Source organism: Rattus norvegicus, chromosome 12 (assembly GCF_036323735.1).
Source record: "Rattus norvegicus strain BN/NHsdMcwi chromosome 12, GRCr8, whole genome shotgun sequence".
NCBI lineage: Eukaryota > Metazoa > Chordata > Mammalia > Rodentia > Muridae > Rattus > Rattus norvegicus.
Window position 1 is genome coordinate 17,621,487 of NC_086030.1, and position 20,999 is coordinate 17,642,485.

The following is a 20,999-nucleotide window of genomic DNA, read 5'->3' on the forward strand; positions in this document are numbered from 1 at the left end:
CTAAACCTAGGGCTCACCAACTCCAAAGCAAAAGGCAACAGAAAAGATCAAGGCCTCCTTGGGTGCTCCTCATGCATGAGTCTTTCTGTACCACAATGGCCATTGGTACAAATGTTATAGGACTAGCTTGTCAGCAAGTTCTAGGAATTCTCCTGTCTCCACTCTTTACTGCTAGTATAATATCTATGCACCCTCGTGCCTGCCTTCATACTGGGGATCTGAATTCAGGTCCTCACTCTTGGGCAACAGGGGCTTTACATACTGAGCCACATCTCCCTGACCTCATCCCTACAACTTTCTGATCTACCTTCCCTGAAACTTTTCTTCTGTCAATTCAACAAAATTCTTTTAGTGACTTTTGCTGGAAATAATTTCCTTTAATGCAGTTTGGTTTAATTTTGGGGGAGAAATGTTCTGATTAAACACTGGACTGGCTCTCTTACAAATATTGAGTATTGGTTCGATGTTGACCAAGCTTAAGGACTTAAAGATCCTGCACTTAGCACTCTCTGTGTTCTTCCCTCAAAGAGCACTTGGAGTTCCAAGAAGAGAGCAAGCAATGCTACCAATTAATAAGAAATCCAGGGCTGTTCTTAGATCTTACACTAATCGTGCAATGTAATACTTTGTGGTCTAATAATGGGATTAGCTTTGATGAGGAAAACCACCTGAATGTGATACGGCTAAGCTCTGATTTCCCCAGCAAACCTGGAAGGTACAACTAGTAACTTCTACCTATAGCCCCTGACTCACCACCCAGCGTAGCCGCAGGCTGGTCTCACTGGCTGTTCGGACTGTGAGGCTGGTTGGAGCCACATCAGGTGGGGCCTGCAGGGTCTGGATGACCCGGGATGACTGGCTGAAGGGGCTGGGACCTACGATGTTCACTTGCTTCATTCGAAACCTGGAGGGGAAAGCACAATCTGTTATTATTCCAAAAGGCAACAGAAAAGATCGGCGCCTCCTTGGGTGCTCCCTACACATGTGTCCTTCTGTACCACAGTGGCCATGACTCAAGGACACCTAATTGAGATGGTGAAGAATATAGATCCCATCTATGGCCTCCTTGATGGGTAGTGTTAATTGTCAATGCTCCTCTGGGCATGCCTGCAGGGATTATCTTGAGTAGATTCATTGAGGTGGGAAGACCTGCTCACTGTGGGTGGCACCATTCCCTACTTGGGATTCTGGACTGTGTACATAAAGGAGAGCAGGCAGCCACAGCTCTCCGCCTCCTGCTGGTGAACAGGCTGCCTCCCTATCCTGCTGGATTAGCTTCCCTACTACCATGGCCGGCATCCTTGAACTGAGAGTCAGAACAAACCCTTCTTTTCTTCCTTAAGCTGCTTTTCTCCAGGTATTTTATGACAGCAACAGGAAAAGGAGTGCCTTTCTGTAAAAGCCTTCAGAATGTGGTCTCCTGTGACTCAGGCTGATTTAGTTCCCAGGTGAAGCAGATTTGGTGGAGATGATAGGTAGAAGTTTAAGTGGTTGGTTGATGTTGGCTAACTTAAGTTCAGGGTAAGCCTCAGGGATTGAGGTCCTTCAATAGAACCAAATGTCACAATATTGTCACCAAACACAGTTTTGAAGTCCAGTGTTTTGAATGGTCAAGGGCATTGCTGTAGTCTACATCTATCTGGGTGTGTAGCACAGTAAAAAGTGCACATGAGGCCTTCAGTCTGAAGACTGACCTCTACTTCCTTAGAAAGTAAGGGCCTTTAGTATGCTAAGCAAAAGTGTTCTACCTCTGAGAATCTCACTGGGGGACTCTAGGCAGGGGATCTACCCCTGAGCCATGCCCCAGCCCCTCCCTGGGGATTCTAGGCAGGGGCTCTACCCCTGAGCCACGCCCCCAGCCCCTCACTGGGGGATTCTAGGCAGGGGCTCTACTGTTGAGCCATGCTTCCGGCTCATTTTAAACTTCCCAGACAGAGCCTTGATATGTTGCTTGGCCTGACCTTGAACTCACTCTGTAGCTCAGAAAGGCCTTGAAATTACAATTCTCCTGCCTTAGCCTCCTCAGTAGCTGGTATGACAAGCTTGCACCACCATAGCTGGTCGTGTCTTCTTCCTTGATAATTATTTGAACTGAATTTACATATAATGAAAACCCTAACCAAGAGCACACAATGCTTGTTTCAGAGATCTCCTAAATTAATGGGAATTTAAGACAGGGGCACTTGTTTCCTTACTGTGGTTTCTGGTCATTGGCATGGGTTGATTTCCCATGCCAAGTCCTGAGTCCTAGTGGCTCACTGAACTCCATGTTTTCCTTTTGAAGACCGAGGATCTTGACTCACCTGCTATAAGCTTGGGAAGAGTGTTCAAGTGAACAGAATCAAAAACAACTCTCTTGTTAGTCTTTAAAAAAAAATTCTGACTTTGGTATTGTGCTAAATAAATGCTCTTCGTGAAGATGTAATTTCACCTTTCAGTCTCTGAATTGCTTGTCCTTACTCCCTCCTTCCCACGATTACACGGAATGTATCCATCCTGGCAGAACAATGACATTATCAAACTCAACATCTGGTGATAACTGGAAATTTCATCTCTCGCGCCGATGTTACGGGAACTGATAGCATCGCTAACAGCTCGCGTTCACACTCCCCTTTGTGGAGGCTGGGGATTTACTGCCAGGGTAAGCGGCAGGATCCAGAAGCGAAAGGTTAAATGCCATGTTAAGCATTTGATTAGTGAGAACAGTAACTCCAGGGTCACAGAAGGGAAGCAGAACGGGGTGCCTGGGACATCTGCTTTGTTAGGAGTCTGCGGCCAGCCGTTCCTGGTAATTTCACCACTGCAATAGTGAGTCTTTCCCATGGTTATGCTTTGATGTAAACATGTGGTCAGCCTAAAAGCCAACCATGAACTGGAACAGTACTCAAAATGTGTATCTTGATTAAGGCTTTTGTGTACGTACTGTTATTACTACTTATAGAATTCCCTGTGAGTGTGTGTTTGGGTGGTATGTGTGTATCTATTGTGTTTGTGTGAGTGTGTGTGTGTTCTGATATACCAACATGGGTGCACATGTGGAATCCAGAGGTTGGCATAGGGTGTCTTTCTCCATCATTTTCCACCTTACTTTTTGAGACAGATCTGTCAGTAAACCTGGATCTGACCACTTCAACTAGATTGACCGGCTAGCAAGCCCCAGTGCTGGGATGATAGCTATGTGCCATGGCCCTCAGGCAGGTTTAATGGGTTCCTAGGAATCCAAATGCAGGTCCTCATGCTTGCAAATCAAGCACTTACCAGTGTAACCATCTCCCCAGCTCTCTACTTGAGAATCCTAATTTCCATATGACATCTGGTTCTCACACTACAAACACATCCAGCTGTGGTTGCTTCCCACCTGTGGTTCTCACCTGTAGTGTGTGTAGGGCGTGAGGTTTGGAATCTCCAACATCTGGGCATCAGGCTCGTTCTCCTCCTCATAGAGCGTGACCCACTCCTCCTCATCCCCGATTGCACCGACCTGTGGAAAGAGATCCTGAGATGGACTGGGTTCACCACAGTGACAAGGCTGCCTGGTGTCCTGTACACATCTGCCTGGGTGTGATGGGCTGAGCAGAGCCACCATGTATGTCATACATGGGAGGCACTGGTTCCTGCACACACACCTCTCCTGCCATGGACACTTGGGCTCCTGTTATTCTCAGCACACACAACATCTGGGAGGGTTTTAGTTCAAAACTCAGTCGAGAACTTGGCCTCAGGAGGGCTGGTCCTGTGGCTTTGATTCTGCATGATGGACATGTTGCTTTGTCCTCTCATCTGACAAGGAAAAGAGGCTCAAGGGAAGGCTCAGCAGGATCCCACCATGCACACTGATGAAGTCCTGGCACAGATGTCCTCCTCACTGGGGTCCGGAGCCATTTATATCACTTGCTGGCTCCACAGGACGCCCTGATCTTTTCCTCCCCAAGCATAGCCACACACACTCCACTGGCCTTGCACATTATACAAAAGAGGTGGAGTCTCTGCTTAACATTAGGGAGGCATGCAGGCCTTGTCCCTTCTCCACAAAGTACCCTGGGGGCTGCCTGGCTGGCCCAACCAGTAAAGCACCTGCCACACAAGCACAGAGACTTGAGAGTGATCCTCAGAACCGGACATGCGTGCTAGAGACATGGCTTAGAAGTTAGAGCATGCGGGGCCTTGCAGAGGCCCTAAGATGAGTGCCCAGCCCCCACACCGGGCAGCTCACAGCCCCCTGTAATGCCAGCTCCAGGGAATCTTTTGTCCTCTTGTGGCCTCTAGTGGTACTGCACTCATTTATCCATACAGACACACATACACATACACATACACATACACATACACATACACATACACATACACATACACATACACACAATGTACTTTTAAGCCAGGCATGGTGGCACACATGTGCAGTTCTGGAGCTTAGAAGATAGAGACAGACAGATTCTTTGGGTCTCTCTGATTGGACCAATCAATGAGACCAATGACTGTCTCAAAACAGAACAAAGCCAGGCAAAATAAACAGTGCCTGAAAAATGACACCTGAGGTGGACCCTGGTCTCTACACACACACACACACACACACACACACACACACACACACACGCATGCACGCACGCACGCACGCACACACACACACACACAGAGGTATACCCATATAGGTTAACACATATACACTCATATACACACACACACAAACACATGGACATGCACACTCATGTGAATATAAACAAATGAACACACACAAACACATGTACACACATGAACACACGCATACACACTCGGATACATACACATACAAGAGTAAATAGTTGTACATGCACACTTATGTGTACCCACATCCACGCAAGCACCTCAGGGCAGAGCTAATCTAAGGAGTGTATACAGACACTTGTCCTTTCCAAGTTGGCCCGTGAGGCCCCATTGGGCTGTCCCTAGGACTCCCCTAGCATTCTCCTCTCCTTCTGGGATCATGTCCCATGGCTTACTCAGTTAGCATTTGGACACTGGCACTTCCTGTGACCTCTAACCTGACCCTAGTCACTTGCTTTGCCCGAGCAAGCCGACCACAGCTTCATCCACCCTGCTGATGCCAACCTGGGCTGTCCCAGATAGACTCCCAGGGGACACCTCGGTGTCTTCCAGCCTGTGGCTCCTTGACTTCTCTGTGACTTCTGAAACTCTTGTGGCTGTGTGACCCAGGGGATCATGGGGCACAAACAGAGGGTGGGCTGAGAGTCAGTTCAGCCAGAATCAACCCTGTCCTGGCATTTATACTTTGTAAGTGGCTTAAATGACCCGGCAGGTCTTGTGCTCATCAAGTTCACAGAGAAGACTGAGTTGGCAGTGGCCAGCCACTAGGGGAGGGTGTGGGGGAGAATTCACGGCAACCTTGGTAAGTTGCAGAAATGATACAAAGGATGAAGGATGAGGAGGACCAGCAAGCAAGAATGCTAGTGGCCTGCTTCCTGGAGACAAGCAGGAGCAGCCTGAGAGGTGGGTAGTCCAGACTAAAGCAGGAAAACCACTGCAGAGCTGGAAGGGGAGCTAGGCGCTCACCATACCCCATACACTAATGCACACACCTGCATGCTCCTGCACATGTGTACACACCGGTACCTGTGCACACCTGCGTGCACCTGAATATGACTTCACCTGTGTGCACACATGAGTGTACCCACATATTTGTACTTGCGCAATATGTCTATATCCATGCACATGTACGTGTATGGATATACACACATGTGAATACCTTCACACTGCTGTATGCACCTGCACACACCCACATTCACCGGAACACGACTGACAGTATACACACATTTATGTACCCATACAAGCCTGCATATATGACTATATCCACAGATATGTACACAGTGGCATACACTTATATACCTGTATGTACAGTAGCATACATGTACATACCTACACACATCTATATGTGCCTCCATACGCTTATGTGAAGCTGCACACGTCTGTATTCACCTGCATATACCTAAAGGCACTTGTACACTCTAGTTCACAGTGCTCTGTGCAGCGCAGACCAAGGGTAAAAATATTTCCAGATGAGCAGGGAGCTTATTTCACCATGACAAGGCCTGGGGTGCTGGCGCTGGCACTGGCACTGGCTCTGGCACTGGCACTGGCACTGGCACTGGCTTTCAGGTGAACAGACTTCACAAACGCTGTGCTGGGTGAAAGAAGCCTGTCCCTGAGTCCACAGGGCATAAGAAACTCCTTTTTGAAATGCTTGGGGATGGGGCGGAAGGGTTCAGAAGGAAGGGGTGGGGTGGGAGAGAAGCAAGGGTGGAGTGAGGAAGGACAAGGGGTAGGAAGGGAGCAGGGATGGATTGAGAGGGAAGCAGGGATGGGGTAGGAGCGGAGCAGGGGTGGGTGGGAGGGGAGCAGGGGTGGGGTGGAAGGGGAGCAGGGGTGGTTGGGAGGGGAGCAGGGGTGGGTGGGAGTGGAGCAGGGGTGGGTGGGAGGGGAGCAGGGGTGGGTGGGTGGGGAGCAGGGGTGGATTGAGAGGGAAGCAGGAGCTCTTAGAGAAAAGCCTTGTGCTGAGACTTAGTTGGAAAAGGTAGAAATACATTCTGAATCTACTACCTTGAGAATTGTCCTCTTTAAAATGGCAAAATTAGTGTTCTGTGAATTTCATCTCAAGTTTTAAAAGCAGCATTAACATTTAAGGTGGCATGCTGGCCAGAACACCTGGTAGAGAAAGAGCCGCAGGTCAGAGCAGCTAATGAGCGGCTGGGATTCTGCAGCGAGCGAGGCAGTTGAAGCAGGGCAATAGAGGGAGAGATGTGGCCACCTGCAAGGCTGCGGCAGGAGAGTGCTCCCATCTTCACAAACCTTGATAGCTCTGGAGGTCTAGCCTCTACTCCTGCCACCTGAGCTCCGCAGAGAGGGCCACTGCTATATCTTTTATCTCCCAGGTCTTCTGTGACTGAGTGAAGGGGCAGTGGATATTCACAGAGTTTAATTGATCCTCCTAGTCACCGCAGCCTGACTAAACGCTTTCCCTGCTGTCTCTACCCTCCAGCCCCAACTTCACAAACCCTCCTTGAATGAAGGGTAGTCCTAGGCATCCTCTGGGTCCTCCTCTGCCTCCCTGCCCAGCACGTTTGACTCTGTCTGTCTTCCATTTTGGCTTAGGGACAGCTACCTAGGCCTAGGTGCTTCTCTGACCCTGTGGATGGCCCCAGAAATGACCTGGTCAGGGGTTACATGCCATGGTCAGGGGATCCATGCTGCCACATGGATCAGGGTGGTGGCTCTGGGACTCAGGGCCACCTTGTCATGTGACCAAACAAATTGAAGGAGAAGTGGTAACCCTTGAGCTGCGACTCAGAGGAGAGGATGAGGCCTGGCTGGCCACTGGCAGCTCAAGCGAGCTCCTGTCACTGAGCACAGGGACTGCTACTCCATCAACAAAGATCAAGCTTCGTGCTATGGGGGGCAAAGCGGGCAGGACAGGACCCTACTTCTCCCCTTGAGTCTGACAGTGTTGTGAGCTGGAAATGAAGGTAAACCTTCAACCCAAATAAGCCCGGGCAAGGAAAACCCAACTCAATTAATATGAATCCAAGCTGCTCGCCTAGACTGGGCAGATCCACCACTGCTCTATTCTATCCCCCGGCTATGAGATCCCTTATAACTTGCGGTTTCTCTAGGCCACGTGCTTCTGCTCCATTTTCCTTCCACCACCTCCTCCTCTCCTCATCCTTTTTTCTCCCCTCTCTCCCTCTCTCCCTCTCTCTCTAAAACTTTTTAGTTCCACCTTCCCTTCCACTGCCCAACCACTGGCTCTAGCCTTTATTTTACAAGTTAAAATGGGGAGAAGGTCCACACGAAGCCACCTTGAGCAAGTGATTCACTCCCTATTGGGATCCGCCCCTCTTGGGGAACCGGAATCAACATCAAAATGCAAACAGCACCAGTGCGATCCAACACCCTGTCCCATGCTGGTGTCTTCACTGCACACTATGGAGGGATGTCTAGTTTGCTGTCGGTCTTTCATTCTGCTGCATTCAATATAGGATTTCAGGGCTCCCGGCAAGCCAACCGGGACAATGGAGTATGACTGGGGTATGACCCATGGTCACACATCCCTGACTTTTCCCTCCTGCTGGATTGATCCCCTTTCTGCATGTCCCTGATTTGGAGGTGGGACAGATGGGTACCATCTCATTGTCTGACTCTGCCTGCCACAGTCCCCAAATCACTGCTTGTCATTACCCGAACGCACCACATGCCTTAAACACCTCTGTCCATGCGAGCTCTCTAATATGGTTCAAACATGTCTGCTTCCCCCTGCCTTTTCTAGGCAACTGTCCGTCCTTTCCAGAAGCTTCCTTGAAATGCCTCTACTTTCTTGCTCCCACTTCTGGAAGCTTCCATGGGCAGCTACCCCCTGCTTTATTGTTTCTGGAAGCCTCTAAAGATAGCTACCCCCTGTTCTCCGGCTCCCCCTTCTGAAAACACCCACGAACAGTAGCCAGATGCTCTCCATCTCTGCTAGGGCAGACAGCACATGATGTCCGCATCCTGCACACTGAGGCTATCTTTCACCCACCTCTGACAGGGTCAGGTTATGCTCCTCAAAGGAACTCATACGAATAAAGTGAGTGTCAAAGACTCATTTGTCTTGTCAAAGAGGGACCCAGCAGGTTGGTAAGTGGGATTGGAGGAGAATATGACTCAAAGTTTGTAGCATCAGCAGAAGAAAGAATTTCCAGGCTGGAGAGATGCCTTAGTCAGTAAAGTATGTGCGGTGCGGGTATGAGGACTTTGGTTTGATCCCTGGAAACTCTCATAAAGGAGCCAGAAGCTAGAGATCGCACGTGCCTGTAATCCTAGTGCTAGGGAGGGGAGGATCCTCTAACAGTGAGCTCCAGGTTTCGTGAGGTGTAAGGTCGCCTCAATATGCATATTCATATCCACACCCACAAACCAGAACACACACATAAAGTAAAGCAAGAAAGAAGATAAAGATGTTAGAAAGAAAGCTGGTTACAAGGGCAGCATAGCCTTAACCTGTAGCTTAGCAACTTCACAGATTAGTATTTGACATGACAGCTTCTGGCCAATCAACACTCAGGAAATCAGCCAGCAAATGGCCTATCAAACAAGGCTCCACCATTCACTACTAGTAAACTTGAGCTCATATAGGACAAATCTGGCTCCTTTCTTGTTGTTGTTGTTGTTGTTGTTGTTGTTGTTGTTGTTGTTGATAAAGTTTTATTGGAACACAGGCATGCTCATTAGTTTGTATGTTCCTAATAGCTGTGACTCCATGGCAGAGATACACAGACACAACAGAGATCATCCTGCCAGGAAGATTTACTAGTCAGCCCTTTAATGGCAAAGCATCCACCCTGCTTGAGTGTGGCCCTCAGAGGCACATGGCAAACTTCATAGCAGTTCTGCCTGCCCATTATTTCCACTCGCATGTAGGTATTGGCTTTCACTCACCACTGTGCCCAAGGGTCCAGTGTAAAACCTGGAATTCAGCCCTGTTTATTTAACATGCACGGGTGAGTGATACTTAAAAACCAGAACAACACATAGGGTAGCTGGCATGGGGTGCCAAAGAGACATTCTAGCCCAAACCACTGGCTTTTCTTGTAGAACCCGGCAAAGAATCTTACATTCCTACGACTGAAGGTTTATGTCTTTATCTGAGGAGACCAGGACTCTTTAATCCTCGCCTGGCTCCGCTGGCTCAGTAAACTTCCTTCTAGAAGTAAGTGACTTGCGACTACTAGCACACTGGACGCAGAGTGAGTCGGGACTCAAATGATAAAACAAATTGAAGCTCCCATGGGGAAAATGGGACTTAGAAAAGCTTTCTCCCTTTATTCTCTGAAAGCCAACAAACAGTATTTTACAATGCTTATTACGGAAGCTGAAATGTCCGTGTTTCAAACGCCGCTCTGCAGTGGCAGGTCCTTCACTGCCTTAAGGAGTGCACAATCCCTCTGAGGAGGTGGCAGGCTCCTTCAGGAGGGCCAGTGGCTTGCCTGCCACCACGGCTGGTCTGCATTTGGCACCAGCTGGCCGGGAAGCAGGACCCATTTGGACATGTGCATTCATTTAACAAGCAGAAGTCTCAGAGCCTGTCACCCCTGCCAAGCGGTTTCTACACAGCTCTGGTTTTGAGCATGAGAAAAGTCTCTTGGTTCAGCTGGGCCTCTGGGAAGCTTTGGGGGAATCAGGTGGCCTATGTAGGATATTGAATGTCTCTGCTAGAGGAATCTGGTGTCTGCTCAGCACCCCACGCCCCGAGGACTTCTATGGCTACTCCAAGGACAGTCATTAACTTCATCCCAGGGGCTTCACGCAGATGGAGAGGAGGGTACACGGAGGAAGGGCTGACAAGGAAGCAGCTGTCCTTTCCTTCAGAGCCCAGCAGAGGGGGAGACATCTCAGAACTCCATGGAAACCTGCCAGCCCCCCACACCCTGCCTGGCTGAAACTCCGCTGTCAGCAGGAAAACTTGCAACTTCGCAAGAGTGGTGTCCCCGTGCCTGAGCCAAATGAAGCTTCCCCAAATGAGGGGTGCTGGAGGGCATGGAGGCAGAGGGACAGATGGGGTTTGCATTTCTGGCAAAAGCACAGCCCAACCAGGAAGAAACTAGAGGCTTGGGGAGGCCCAAAGGCCAGTTCCCAGAGCAGATCCGGAACTCTTGCAAGCTAATGAGTTGTTAAGGGGATTCTCCTTAGCCCTTGATTGATCTCCGCTGGCAAGGAGGCTGCCTGCTTTGAGAAGGGCAGGATTTGTGGAGCCCTTTTCTCCTGGAGGCTGCCTTTCTTCTGGCATAGTGTAGTTTTAGTTTCCTTTTGTTTCTTGTCTTACTGTTAAATTCTCTGTCTCTTTATCTCTGTCTCTGTCTGTCTCTGTCTCTCTGTCTGTCTCTGTTTCTCTCTGTCTCTCTGTCTCTGTTTCTCTCTGTCTGTCTCTCTGTCTCTCTGTCTCTGTCTGTCTGTCTGTCTGTCTGTCTGTCTGTCTCTCTCTCTCTCTCTCTCTCTGTGCTTCTCTCTCTCTCTCTCTTGCCCACTCTCTTTGTGTTTGTGTTCAGGAATGTGCGTGTGAATGCCCACATACACATATGTGCTTGTGCATGTGTGTGAGGCCAGAGGTCCACCTTTGCTGTCCCTCCTGAGGTTCTACCTTGTTTCCTTACCTGCTTTTTCTCTCCTTCACTGTAGATTTAATAATTTTACATGTTTCAGTGTTTCGTCTGCATATATGTCCACATACCGTTTGTGTGCCTGGTTCCTGTTGAAGTCAGAAGAGGACATTGGATTCCCCTGCAACTGGAGTTCCAGATAATTGTGAGCTGCTGTGTGGGTGCTGGGAACCACCACTGGGTCTGCTGCAGGAGCAACTACTGCGCTTAACTGCTGACCCATCTTTCCATCCCCACTCCACCTTGGTCTTAGACACAGGGTCTGTCACTGAACCCAGAGTCTACTGACTGTATCATGCCAGAGTCCCTTGAGTAGCCTGCACCACCACACCTCATCTTTTACATCAGAGTTCAGAATTGAACTTGGGTTCTTGTGCTTGAACAGCAAGCATGTTACAGAGCTGTCTCCCCAGCCTTAAATGTTCTTATCTTGTGAAGCAGGAGTGGGAAATGGCTGTCTGGATTTCCTTCTGGATTGTTCTGGTGCTAATCTGTGATCAGCCACTGGCTCTCTTGGTTTCCCTCTGGCTTGTCAAGTCCCCCGCCCTCCCCCCCCCCCAGGGCTCCCAAATGGCAAAGTCCTTTGTCTTCCTCTGCTGTCTCTTGATGACAGAGCTTCCTGTGGACTCAGCTAGCCCATCCTAAGACCCCGAGGCCCCCGCATCAGAGGCTGTCTGCCTTTACTTGGAGTATGCCAATGATCTGCCTCAAAGAATTTAAAAGAGAATGCCATTGTCCTGGCCCTGGCTGCCCAGGCTCCAATCTAGCAACCTCTGCTGTGTCTAAGCTGCTAAAGTCTGCTGCAACATACACCACAGAAACCCATCGCTTTCCAATTCTGGAAGCTGCAAGGCCAGGCCTGGCATGTGATGGTGATTTGAACCCTCATGTAGTATTAAGAGGGTGGGAGCTCTCTGCTGTACTATTTTCATTTTAAATGCAATGCAAGGAACAGAAGCCAGGGTCTCATGCATGCTAGGAAGTACTTTGCCATCAAGCCCCAGACCCAAACTGAGGGATTCTAAGCAAGTGATCTACTAATGACATATACTCCTAACCCCTCACTGGGGGATTCTAGGCAGGGGCTCTACCACTGAGCCATCCCCCCAGCCCCTCACTGGAGGATTCTAGGCAGGGGCTCTACCACTGAGCCACACTCCAGCCCCTCACTGGGGGATTCTAGGCAGGGGCTCTACCACTGAGCCACACCCCAGCACTTTTTAATAAAGGCATTAACTTTATTCAAGCGGGCTCCACCCTGAGGTCCCAATTACCTTCCAAAGCCCCCACTCTTAATATGCTCCTATGGGGGAAGTTTTCACTATATACATCTGGAAGAAACAAGCCTTAGGTCCAGAGTACCTGTCTTTTATCCCCTCTAAGTGAGGCCATCCATTCACCAGGCTTCATAATGTCCCCTGAGAGAGCCTCGCACTCCTCCCTTCTCTCCCCTTAGGGTGCAGTTCTCCCTAAGAGTCCCCCTGTCCAGGAGGAGACGTCTTTCAGTCTTCTTTACACAGAACACTTTCTGTGTTTCTGAATCAGGGGCCTCTGGTGCTGAGCCCCAGCTGTACAGACTTAGGAACAAACTTGGACCTCCCTTTAACTCTTCGGTCTTGATCCTGTGAGTTTTGTTAATTTGCACACTGCTGGGCCCTGCGCATCTGTGAGAGATAGGGAGTGGCTGGAGTTTGGGTCTGTCCTGCCTTCCCCACTAGGTCTGACCACTCTCAAGGACCAAAAACAAGAAGGAAGCCTCCCCACACTCAGGGAGTTTATGGTAATACCTCTAAATCTTGAAAATGCTGATGAAGACCTCTGCTTTACTGGATGGAACAAGGACCCAAGGAGAGGGGCTTGAGCTATACATGCAAACATACCCACATGAAAACCACAGGCTGCCCTGAGAGACCAAGATGCTTAGCCCTATCCATAAATCAAGGATGATAAAGCCACCCCAAAATCTGATCAGGGACCCCTACTGAGGACAGAGTAAGTAATGTGGCCAGAATGCTACTCCCTGCCCCAAATGCAGAGTCCACTTGACCTACAGGATAGCACAGCTGGGTATCGTAGGTTGCTAGGGTGAAGGATGTCATTTCCTGCTTTGGTCTCAGGGGTGCTAGGAGCTGCTATCTCTGCTGCTGCACAGCCTCATGTGCTGAAGGACTGGACCATAATTTTATTGTCTGGGAAAAGGTTGCTCTTGGATGCTCAAGGCTTTATTGCCAATTCAAATCCCAAATCACAGGCAGGGACCACCATGGGCTACCATTGCTTTTTCCCACACGGCTTCCCAATCTCTCCTGTTGTTTCCCATGGAAACCACAGTGATGACTGTGGCCCATCTGCCCCTCCCCTCCAATGCCTGACAAGGGATGTTGAAGAAATAAAGTTCCCTTTCAATACCACTTGGCCCAAGATCTGCTGGCCTCCCAATTCCAGAATAAGAAGTCAGGCACATTAGCCCATGCCTATAATCCCACTGTGGTGGGTGAGGCAGGAGAATGGCTTTATGTTCAAGGCCAGCCAGAACTACATAAGTTTAAAACTTGCTATGCAAGCATGGGGACCTGAGTTTGGATCCTGAGCACCTTCATAAAAAGATGAGTGTGGCCATGTTCCCCTGCAACCTAAGTGAGGGGGATTGGGGAGTCAGAGACAGAGGGTCACTCAAGATTGCTGGCTGACAGTCCAGACTGTGTATGTGTGTGTGTGTGTGTGTGTGTGTGTGTGTGTGTGTGTGAGAGAGAGAGAGAGAGAGAGAGAGAGAGAGAGAGAGGAGAGATGAAATCACTTGATTTCATTTTCTGTGTGTGAACACATGGGCGCATGCATGCGCACGCGTGCGCGCGCGCGCACACACACACACACACACACACACACACACACACACACACACGGATCTTGTCTCAGAAAAAAACAAACAAACATAAAAACCCACCACCAGGGACCAGGAACTCCCTCCCTATAAGCTTCTCCTCCCACACCCCTTTCTGCCTGGGATGTCCTTTTCTTGTAGTATGGGTCTCCCACCCTGGTGACCCTTACCTTGGTAACCCTTACCCTGGTGACCCTTACATTGGTGAATCTGACCTGGTGATGCTGACCCGGGAGATGTTGACCCTGGTGATACTGACTTTGGTCCCACAGCTGAAGTTCATGCACCCATTCACCTCTGTTCTCTGAAATGATATTTGTAATGGTATGTGTGTAGTGTATACACGGTATGTGCACATTTATATATGATATGTATGTGTGTTGGAAACTATATATGTGATATGTATATGTCTATAAAAAGTATATATGTGCATATGGAAAGTATATATGTGCATATGGGAAGTATTATGTGATATGTTGTGTGTGTATGGGAAATACATATGTTACCACATATGTATGGTATGTACGGTATGATTATGTATGATATGCGTAGTACATGTAAGTATATTCTATGGGTGTGGGTGTGTGTATAAGTAGAATGTATTTGTCGTGTATGTCTGTGTGTGTTGCATGTACATACATGTTGGTATTTGTGGATGTGCATATGCACATGTTCACATAGATGTGGAGTCCAGAAGTATTATCTTTTAGTCTTCACCTTAGTTTTTGATGTCTCCTCTCTACTTTAACGGGGAGCTAGCTGATTCTGCCAGCCTGGGCCAACAAGCCCCGGGGATCTCCTGCTCTGCCTCTCTAGCCATCAATGAGACCACAGGTATGTGCTACCAACCTGGCTTTATCATGGGTGCTGGGGATCCTCAGGGTTCTGCAGCAGGCTCTTCACCGACTGAGCCTCAAGTGTCCCCACAACAGAACTAGAAGGATCTGATAGACTAATAAGCAAGGAGGCTGAGTCCAAGCTCCTCATGCCTTACAGATTTCCTGTGCTAGTCAAGGAGCACGACGAGAAGTCACTGCTCGGCTATCATTATGGACAACCACACAAACAATAAATGTGGAAATATTCAAGTGTCTACATCATCACCTGTCACCGTAGAACCCAACTGCACTGGGGGAAGTGCCACTGTAAGAGCAAAAGATGACATTGTCTCTGCGGATTTATGCAGATCACTGTGTTATTGCTGAAGGCCCATTAGAGCCGCTGACGGCTCTCCTCTGTACATGCGCCAGACAACTGGAAAATAATGTCACTCTTCCTATTATGAAAACGGAATTCAACGACGGTGGGGGTTTACTACAACCACAAGGCTAACAGATGCTGTTCTGGGTCCACATCATTCACAGAAGGGCAGGATAGGAGGGGACCCTGATGGGGTCAGACACGCTATCCTGCAGAGCTTGAAGTGGGGTTGAGAGGATGTGGCCAATGGAATCTGTCACCCTGCAAGGTGACAGTTAGCCAAAGAGATATAAGAGGTGCTTTCAGGGAGGAGTTCTCCATTAGCTGGGCTGCTCTGACCCAGGTGGCATTTGTGACATGATCCATCTGCTGGCTTGACAGGAGTTCCCTGGCATCTGCCTTGTGCATATTGGGTCCTGTCTCAGTGTGAAGTCACAGCCAAGGCCTAGATGGCACCCACCTAACATCCCCAGACAGACAAGGATAGTAACCACATGACAGAAATACAGAACGGTGCTGGTGAAGGGGATTAGTGGGTAAAGTGCCTGCTGTGTAAGTGTGAATACTTGAGTTCAACTCCCCCAAACCCGCATAAAAGCTGGCCAGGGCAGCATGCACCAGCATGCAGTGAGGGGATGGGACAGTGACATATTCAAATTTCCAGAAGCTTCCAGGCCTGCTACCCCAATGGAACAATGGTGAGTGAGGCCCTAACTCAAACAAGGTTGAAGGCCAGGACCGAAACCTAATCTCTAAACATGCCATGCCGTGCCAACGCATGTGTGCATGCAAACACACACACACGCACGCACGCACACACACACACGCACACACACACACACACACTCAACAGAGAAAAGTGCAGGAAACTTACGTGTACATGGAACTATGAGAACTGCTTAGCACTCCTGAGGTAGTCCATTTCCCAAAGCAAGTGTCCTGCTGGGGGTGGGGGACAGGAACAGGTAGGCCTGTCTGCAGAGATGCTCTACTCTCTGGGCCAAGTGAAGCTTGGGGGATTGGTGTGTGCTTGGCTAGCTCCTTGCTATTTCTGGGTTTAACTTTTATTGGTAAAAGGAGCCCAGACTCAGGCTCCATTTGAGTGCGTCACTGGTGGTGTCTTGCCTCTCAGTGGTTGTCAGAAGGAGCAAAGATAATGTAAGGCACCGGCACCCTCTCTTTTGACTATCAGACTTTTGAGACAATGTGCTCCAAGGAACTGGCATTTCCCCAGGACACTCATTCTAGGAGAAGGAAAAGACAGAGGCCTGGTCTTCCAGAAAGAGGTTTCACACAGTTCTGACAATTCCTCAGATGTCCCTGCTGGAGAGGCTGGGGCCCAGACAGTCGTGATGCAATATGTGAGGTCCATACTTAGCCAAGACGGCACAGCTGTATATAACACTGTCATCTGTTTAAACCCAAACTCTGTGTCAGGACCACAAAGATGATTTTGGGGGGGTCACTGGACCTTTTTACCCTTTCTCTTCCCATGGTGGCCACATTGAACACATTTCCTTCTCTATCACAGGGCTCTTTAATTGGCATTGCTATGGCAGGGTGGCAGAGCCTAGCTTGTTAGGGATATCAGGGCCCAGACTCTGACCCGATCAACTCTAGTAATGTTCTAGCTCCAGATGCAATGAGAGTGTGGCCCACCTTGGGTCTCTGTCCACCAAAGATAGCATGGGGGTTTCTGTGACTCTGGCCTCCCTCTGAGCTCCTGTGAGCAACTGGTCTCACCTGGACCCCAAACTGTCACAGATACCCTAGGCGTGAGTCCATTCAGGTGGATTGTTTGTGTTCTCCCTGGTTTAGGCCTACATTAGCTCTCTGGCCTCTCCCTGGGAATGAAGTTTCTATTTCCATTTATTAAGTGCACACTGTGTGCTAGCTCCAGGTTTTAAATGCCTCCGAGTTTTGAGGCAGAGAAACTGAGGCAAAGGGAGGTTTCTTTGTTCATCCTAGCACAGCCTGCTTCCTAGACTCAGATCCTTACCCCTGCCCATCAGCTAGCTCTGATGGACCCTGCTCCCTTCCTAATGACCATTTGATAAAGGGGATACCGGCCCTAAAGTACCTACTCTGCCCCTCCCAGGACTTACTCACAGCCACATATAGGCAAGCAGGCTCAGCTGGTCTCATCCATCAGCCAGCAGGCCAGTGTCAAGTTTGGGGCATCTCATTTCAAGGACGCCAAGACTTGGCAGAACCCTGGCTGCCTAGTGTACCATCTTTAAACTTCCACCAGCTCTGAAAAACATCCCCCAAACAGACATGCTGGGGCAGGAGAGATGGTTCTAACAATAAAGTGCTCGCTGTGAACTCATGACGCATGCTTCTGGATGCCCAGAACCCACACAAAAAGCTAGAACTCCAGAAGTGGGGAAGGCAGGAGGCGGGCCCCTGGAGTGCACTGGCCAGCCAGTCTAGTTGGTTGGTGAGCTCTGGGTTCAGTGAGAGAGCCTGTGGAGAAGTGATTGAGTACACCTGATATCTACTTCTGCCCTTCATATGTAATACATACACACACACACACACACACACACACACACACACACACACACACACACACACACACAGAGAGAGAGAGAGAGAGAGAGAGAGAGAGAGAGAGAGAGAGAGAAGCAGAATGCCCATTGGCTTAGAAGGCTTTAGTCACAATAAACCCAACCCACACCTGACCCTACCAAGCATCACAGCTTAGCCTGGCACTCATTAACCATTCTCAGTGGCCTACACTTGGCCAATGCCCTTTAGTGCAAGCTCTATTTTATAGTAAATTGTCAAGTCGAATGGCTCGTGCACACACACACAGCCATGGGGGAACATAGAAGTATAAGCAATATCTAGAAAAGGCTGGCAACATGGTGCACTTGTGGGCTATTGCTTTTGTAGCAGAGTGGAGTTGAGATTTCATGAGTTAAACTTATCGTAGGCTGGCACTGTCTGTACATACACATGGAACCGTCAGTCTGTATATACACGAGAACCATGGTAAACTCTGCTCACGGTGACCCTGGATCTGTATCTTCCATGGGTGTCTTCCCTCCTTGACTGATGCTGGGAATATTGTTTTGTCTCTGGTGCCCTAAGTCCTAGGCCTGGGGCTTATGCAGTGCTCAGCTCGTGTGGCTAGAGGCAGGAGCGGATTCATAGAGTTTAGCAGAGGGTACAGAGGGAATGCCCAGGCTGGGACCCACAGCCACACTTCCATCCCCTGGCTGCGTAGGCAGCAGGGAATGCTCTGCCTAGGAACAGAAGCCTCTATTAGGAGGCAGACATGCTCAGCTGCTCAGACAGGCTTGCCCTGGAATTCACCCCTAGTGTGTATGTATTGCAAGAGGCTTTATATAAAATGGCTTGTTAGGTAAACAGAAGATATATAACCATGCGATACATCCTTGTGGTTACACGTGGCAGCACACCGAGAGACAAAGTGCCACCCGTAGCCTTCCATCTCTCAGCCTCCATCCAATCGAGTCCCAGGAACCCTCTGAACACACCTAGAAGACACATAGCATTACCTTGTGCCCTGGGTGTCCCCCAGGCATGAGTCCCTTCACCAGGGATGGCTACTGACACTGTGGGTAACCTCAGTGTCTATCAGTGCTGCCTCTGAGGACACCGGGGCCCCACGGTATCTCCATCTCTACTGTTCCTTAGTTACCAGGAGACCAGCACGGAACAGATTCGTGTTTTATTTTATTAGCCCATAACACTCTCTAAAACAGCTCCTTTTTAGGAAAATGGCTACTATTATGCACAAATAAGCACTTAGCAGGTTCCCCCCACCCCCATCTCTGATTTCCATTTTCAGAATGGAAACAGTTTTATCTGTACCCAAAGTGTTACGGAGAGCATCTTCATTACCGAGAATCCTGCCCTGGAGCAGCCTTTGCAAGAGACAGGCAGCAATTTGGGCTATTAGACTACAGCAAATGGCCGAACCATGTGCGGCAGGAGCTGAGGGAGGGGAGCAAGAGGTGGGGGCAGGGTGGCCAAGGAAAACAGTAGTGAAACCGTGGGAAGAGCTGCTCTGCTCCAGCTGCAGCCAGAGGTTACTAATTAAGCAAAGCATTAGGGAGCCAGAAATACCCACAAAAGCTTCTTTTTGTTTTTTAAACCCACACCTGAGCATTGACACAAAGGTCTGATATGGGGCTTTTCCAACAGCAAGCATCTTCTATCCCATAATTCACTGAGGAGAACTAAAGGCAAAAACCCTGGCGTATGGGGTTGGGAAGATGGCTAGAGGTAAGGTGCTTACCGGGAGTGGGAGAAGACTTGAGTCCAATCCCCAGAACACACATAAAAGAAAGCAGGGCCTAGTAGCATATGATTTTAGTCCTAGCATTAGGGAAATGGGGGCAGGTGGATCACCAAGGCTCCCTGGTCAGCTAGGCTTTCATTAGCAAGCTCTGGGTTCTGTGAGAGACCCAATCTAAACATGTTAAGGTGGGGAGTGATAGAGAAGGATACCTGATGTGGACTCTGGCCTCTGCCTTCTTGTGCACATATGTATGCATTCACCTGTACACACATGAACATGTTCACATGCATGCACACACACAAACCCAACAATAACACCAGTGGGTTTTAAAAAACTGGCCAGAATGCAAGTGAACTTTAATGATGCACTGAGAAGTGGGAGGCATGGATGTGGAGTTGAGGCTACACCACACACACAGGCCTAGGAGGAAGCTGCAGACTTCAGTCCCTGGTGCTGCTCAGGGCATGTGAGGGAGTCTGGACATTCAGCTCCATGTCATTCCATTCTTGAGCCTTTCACAGCCCCAGATGGCATGGCCTTCTTCCTCCATGCACCTCTGGAAGCCTAGCAATTCCTTCTCTCTCTCTCTCTCTCTCTCTCTCTCTCTCTCTCTCTCTCTCTCTTTCTCTCTGTGTGTATGTGTGTTCTAATGCATGTGTGAGTTTGTGTGTACAAAATGGACATGCATGCTTTGCATGTGTGTGCATAGTCAACTAAACACTTATGTATACATATAAGTGAAGGCCTCTGGTCAAACTGGATGTTGTTCCTTGAGAGCTGTCCACAGGTAGGGTCTCACTGGCCATAGCTCACCAAGTAGGTTAGGCTTACAGCCAGCAAACCCTGGAGCTCTAAGTGTTTCCACCTCCCTAGCCCTGAGGTTACAAGCCTGCACCATCATACCTAGCTTAACAAACAGACATGGACACAGGAGGGGATGAAACCCAGGTCCTCATACTTATAAGGCAGGCACTTACAGACTGAGCCATCTCACCCAGTCCCTGGCAAACCTTTCTAAACTCACCTCTACCCCGTCCTGTTCTCACACCTTCTCTTGGGGCTGACCAACTTGCTTTAGTTTTCAGTCATCTACCACATGATCTCAAGGTAATCTCATGAGCTGCTATGCTTGGAAGGGTGAACATGAATAACCATCTTCAACCAAATGAGGCCACTGCCATTGACACCTGTTCTATCCCTTGGCAAACCTGATCCAGCAAGAGTGCCCTGGGTAATAGATGAATGGCTTTTCTTCCAAAAGGCAGGGTTGCTTTGTGTCAGACCAGTAGTACAAGGTGGTCTGGAGGCTGTAGGTAATTAACCCTCACCATCTTCCAACATGCCCTGGTCAGCTCACAGGGCATCCAGAGAAAAACTACACCAGCAAGCCTGTCTCGTTCTTAGCCCCAGGGCCTGTCCTTATCCACAACCTTCCAGGCCTTCTGTGGCTGCTTCCTGCTCCCTT

At 49.2% G+C, this 20,999-nt stretch overlaps 1 protein-coding gene across 4 annotated transcripts in view; it reads right to left on the reverse strand.

Moving 5' to 3' along the window:
- Positions 1–20,999, reverse strand: part of Sdk1 (sidekick cell adhesion molecule 1) — a 986,485-nt gene that overhangs the window by 130,057 nt on the left and 835,429 nt on the right. For all 4 annotated transcript variants that reach the window (XM_063271861.1, XM_039089863.2, XM_039089864.2 and 1 more), the window contains 2 exons: positions 3,372–3,481; positions 754–904 (listed from right to left, as the gene is read on the reverse strand). In XM_063271861.1, the coding sequence (XP_063127931.1) occupies positions 754–904; positions 3,372–3,481 (261 nt within the window). The remainder of the gene's footprint in view (positions 1–753; positions 905–3,371; positions 3,482–20,999) is intronic.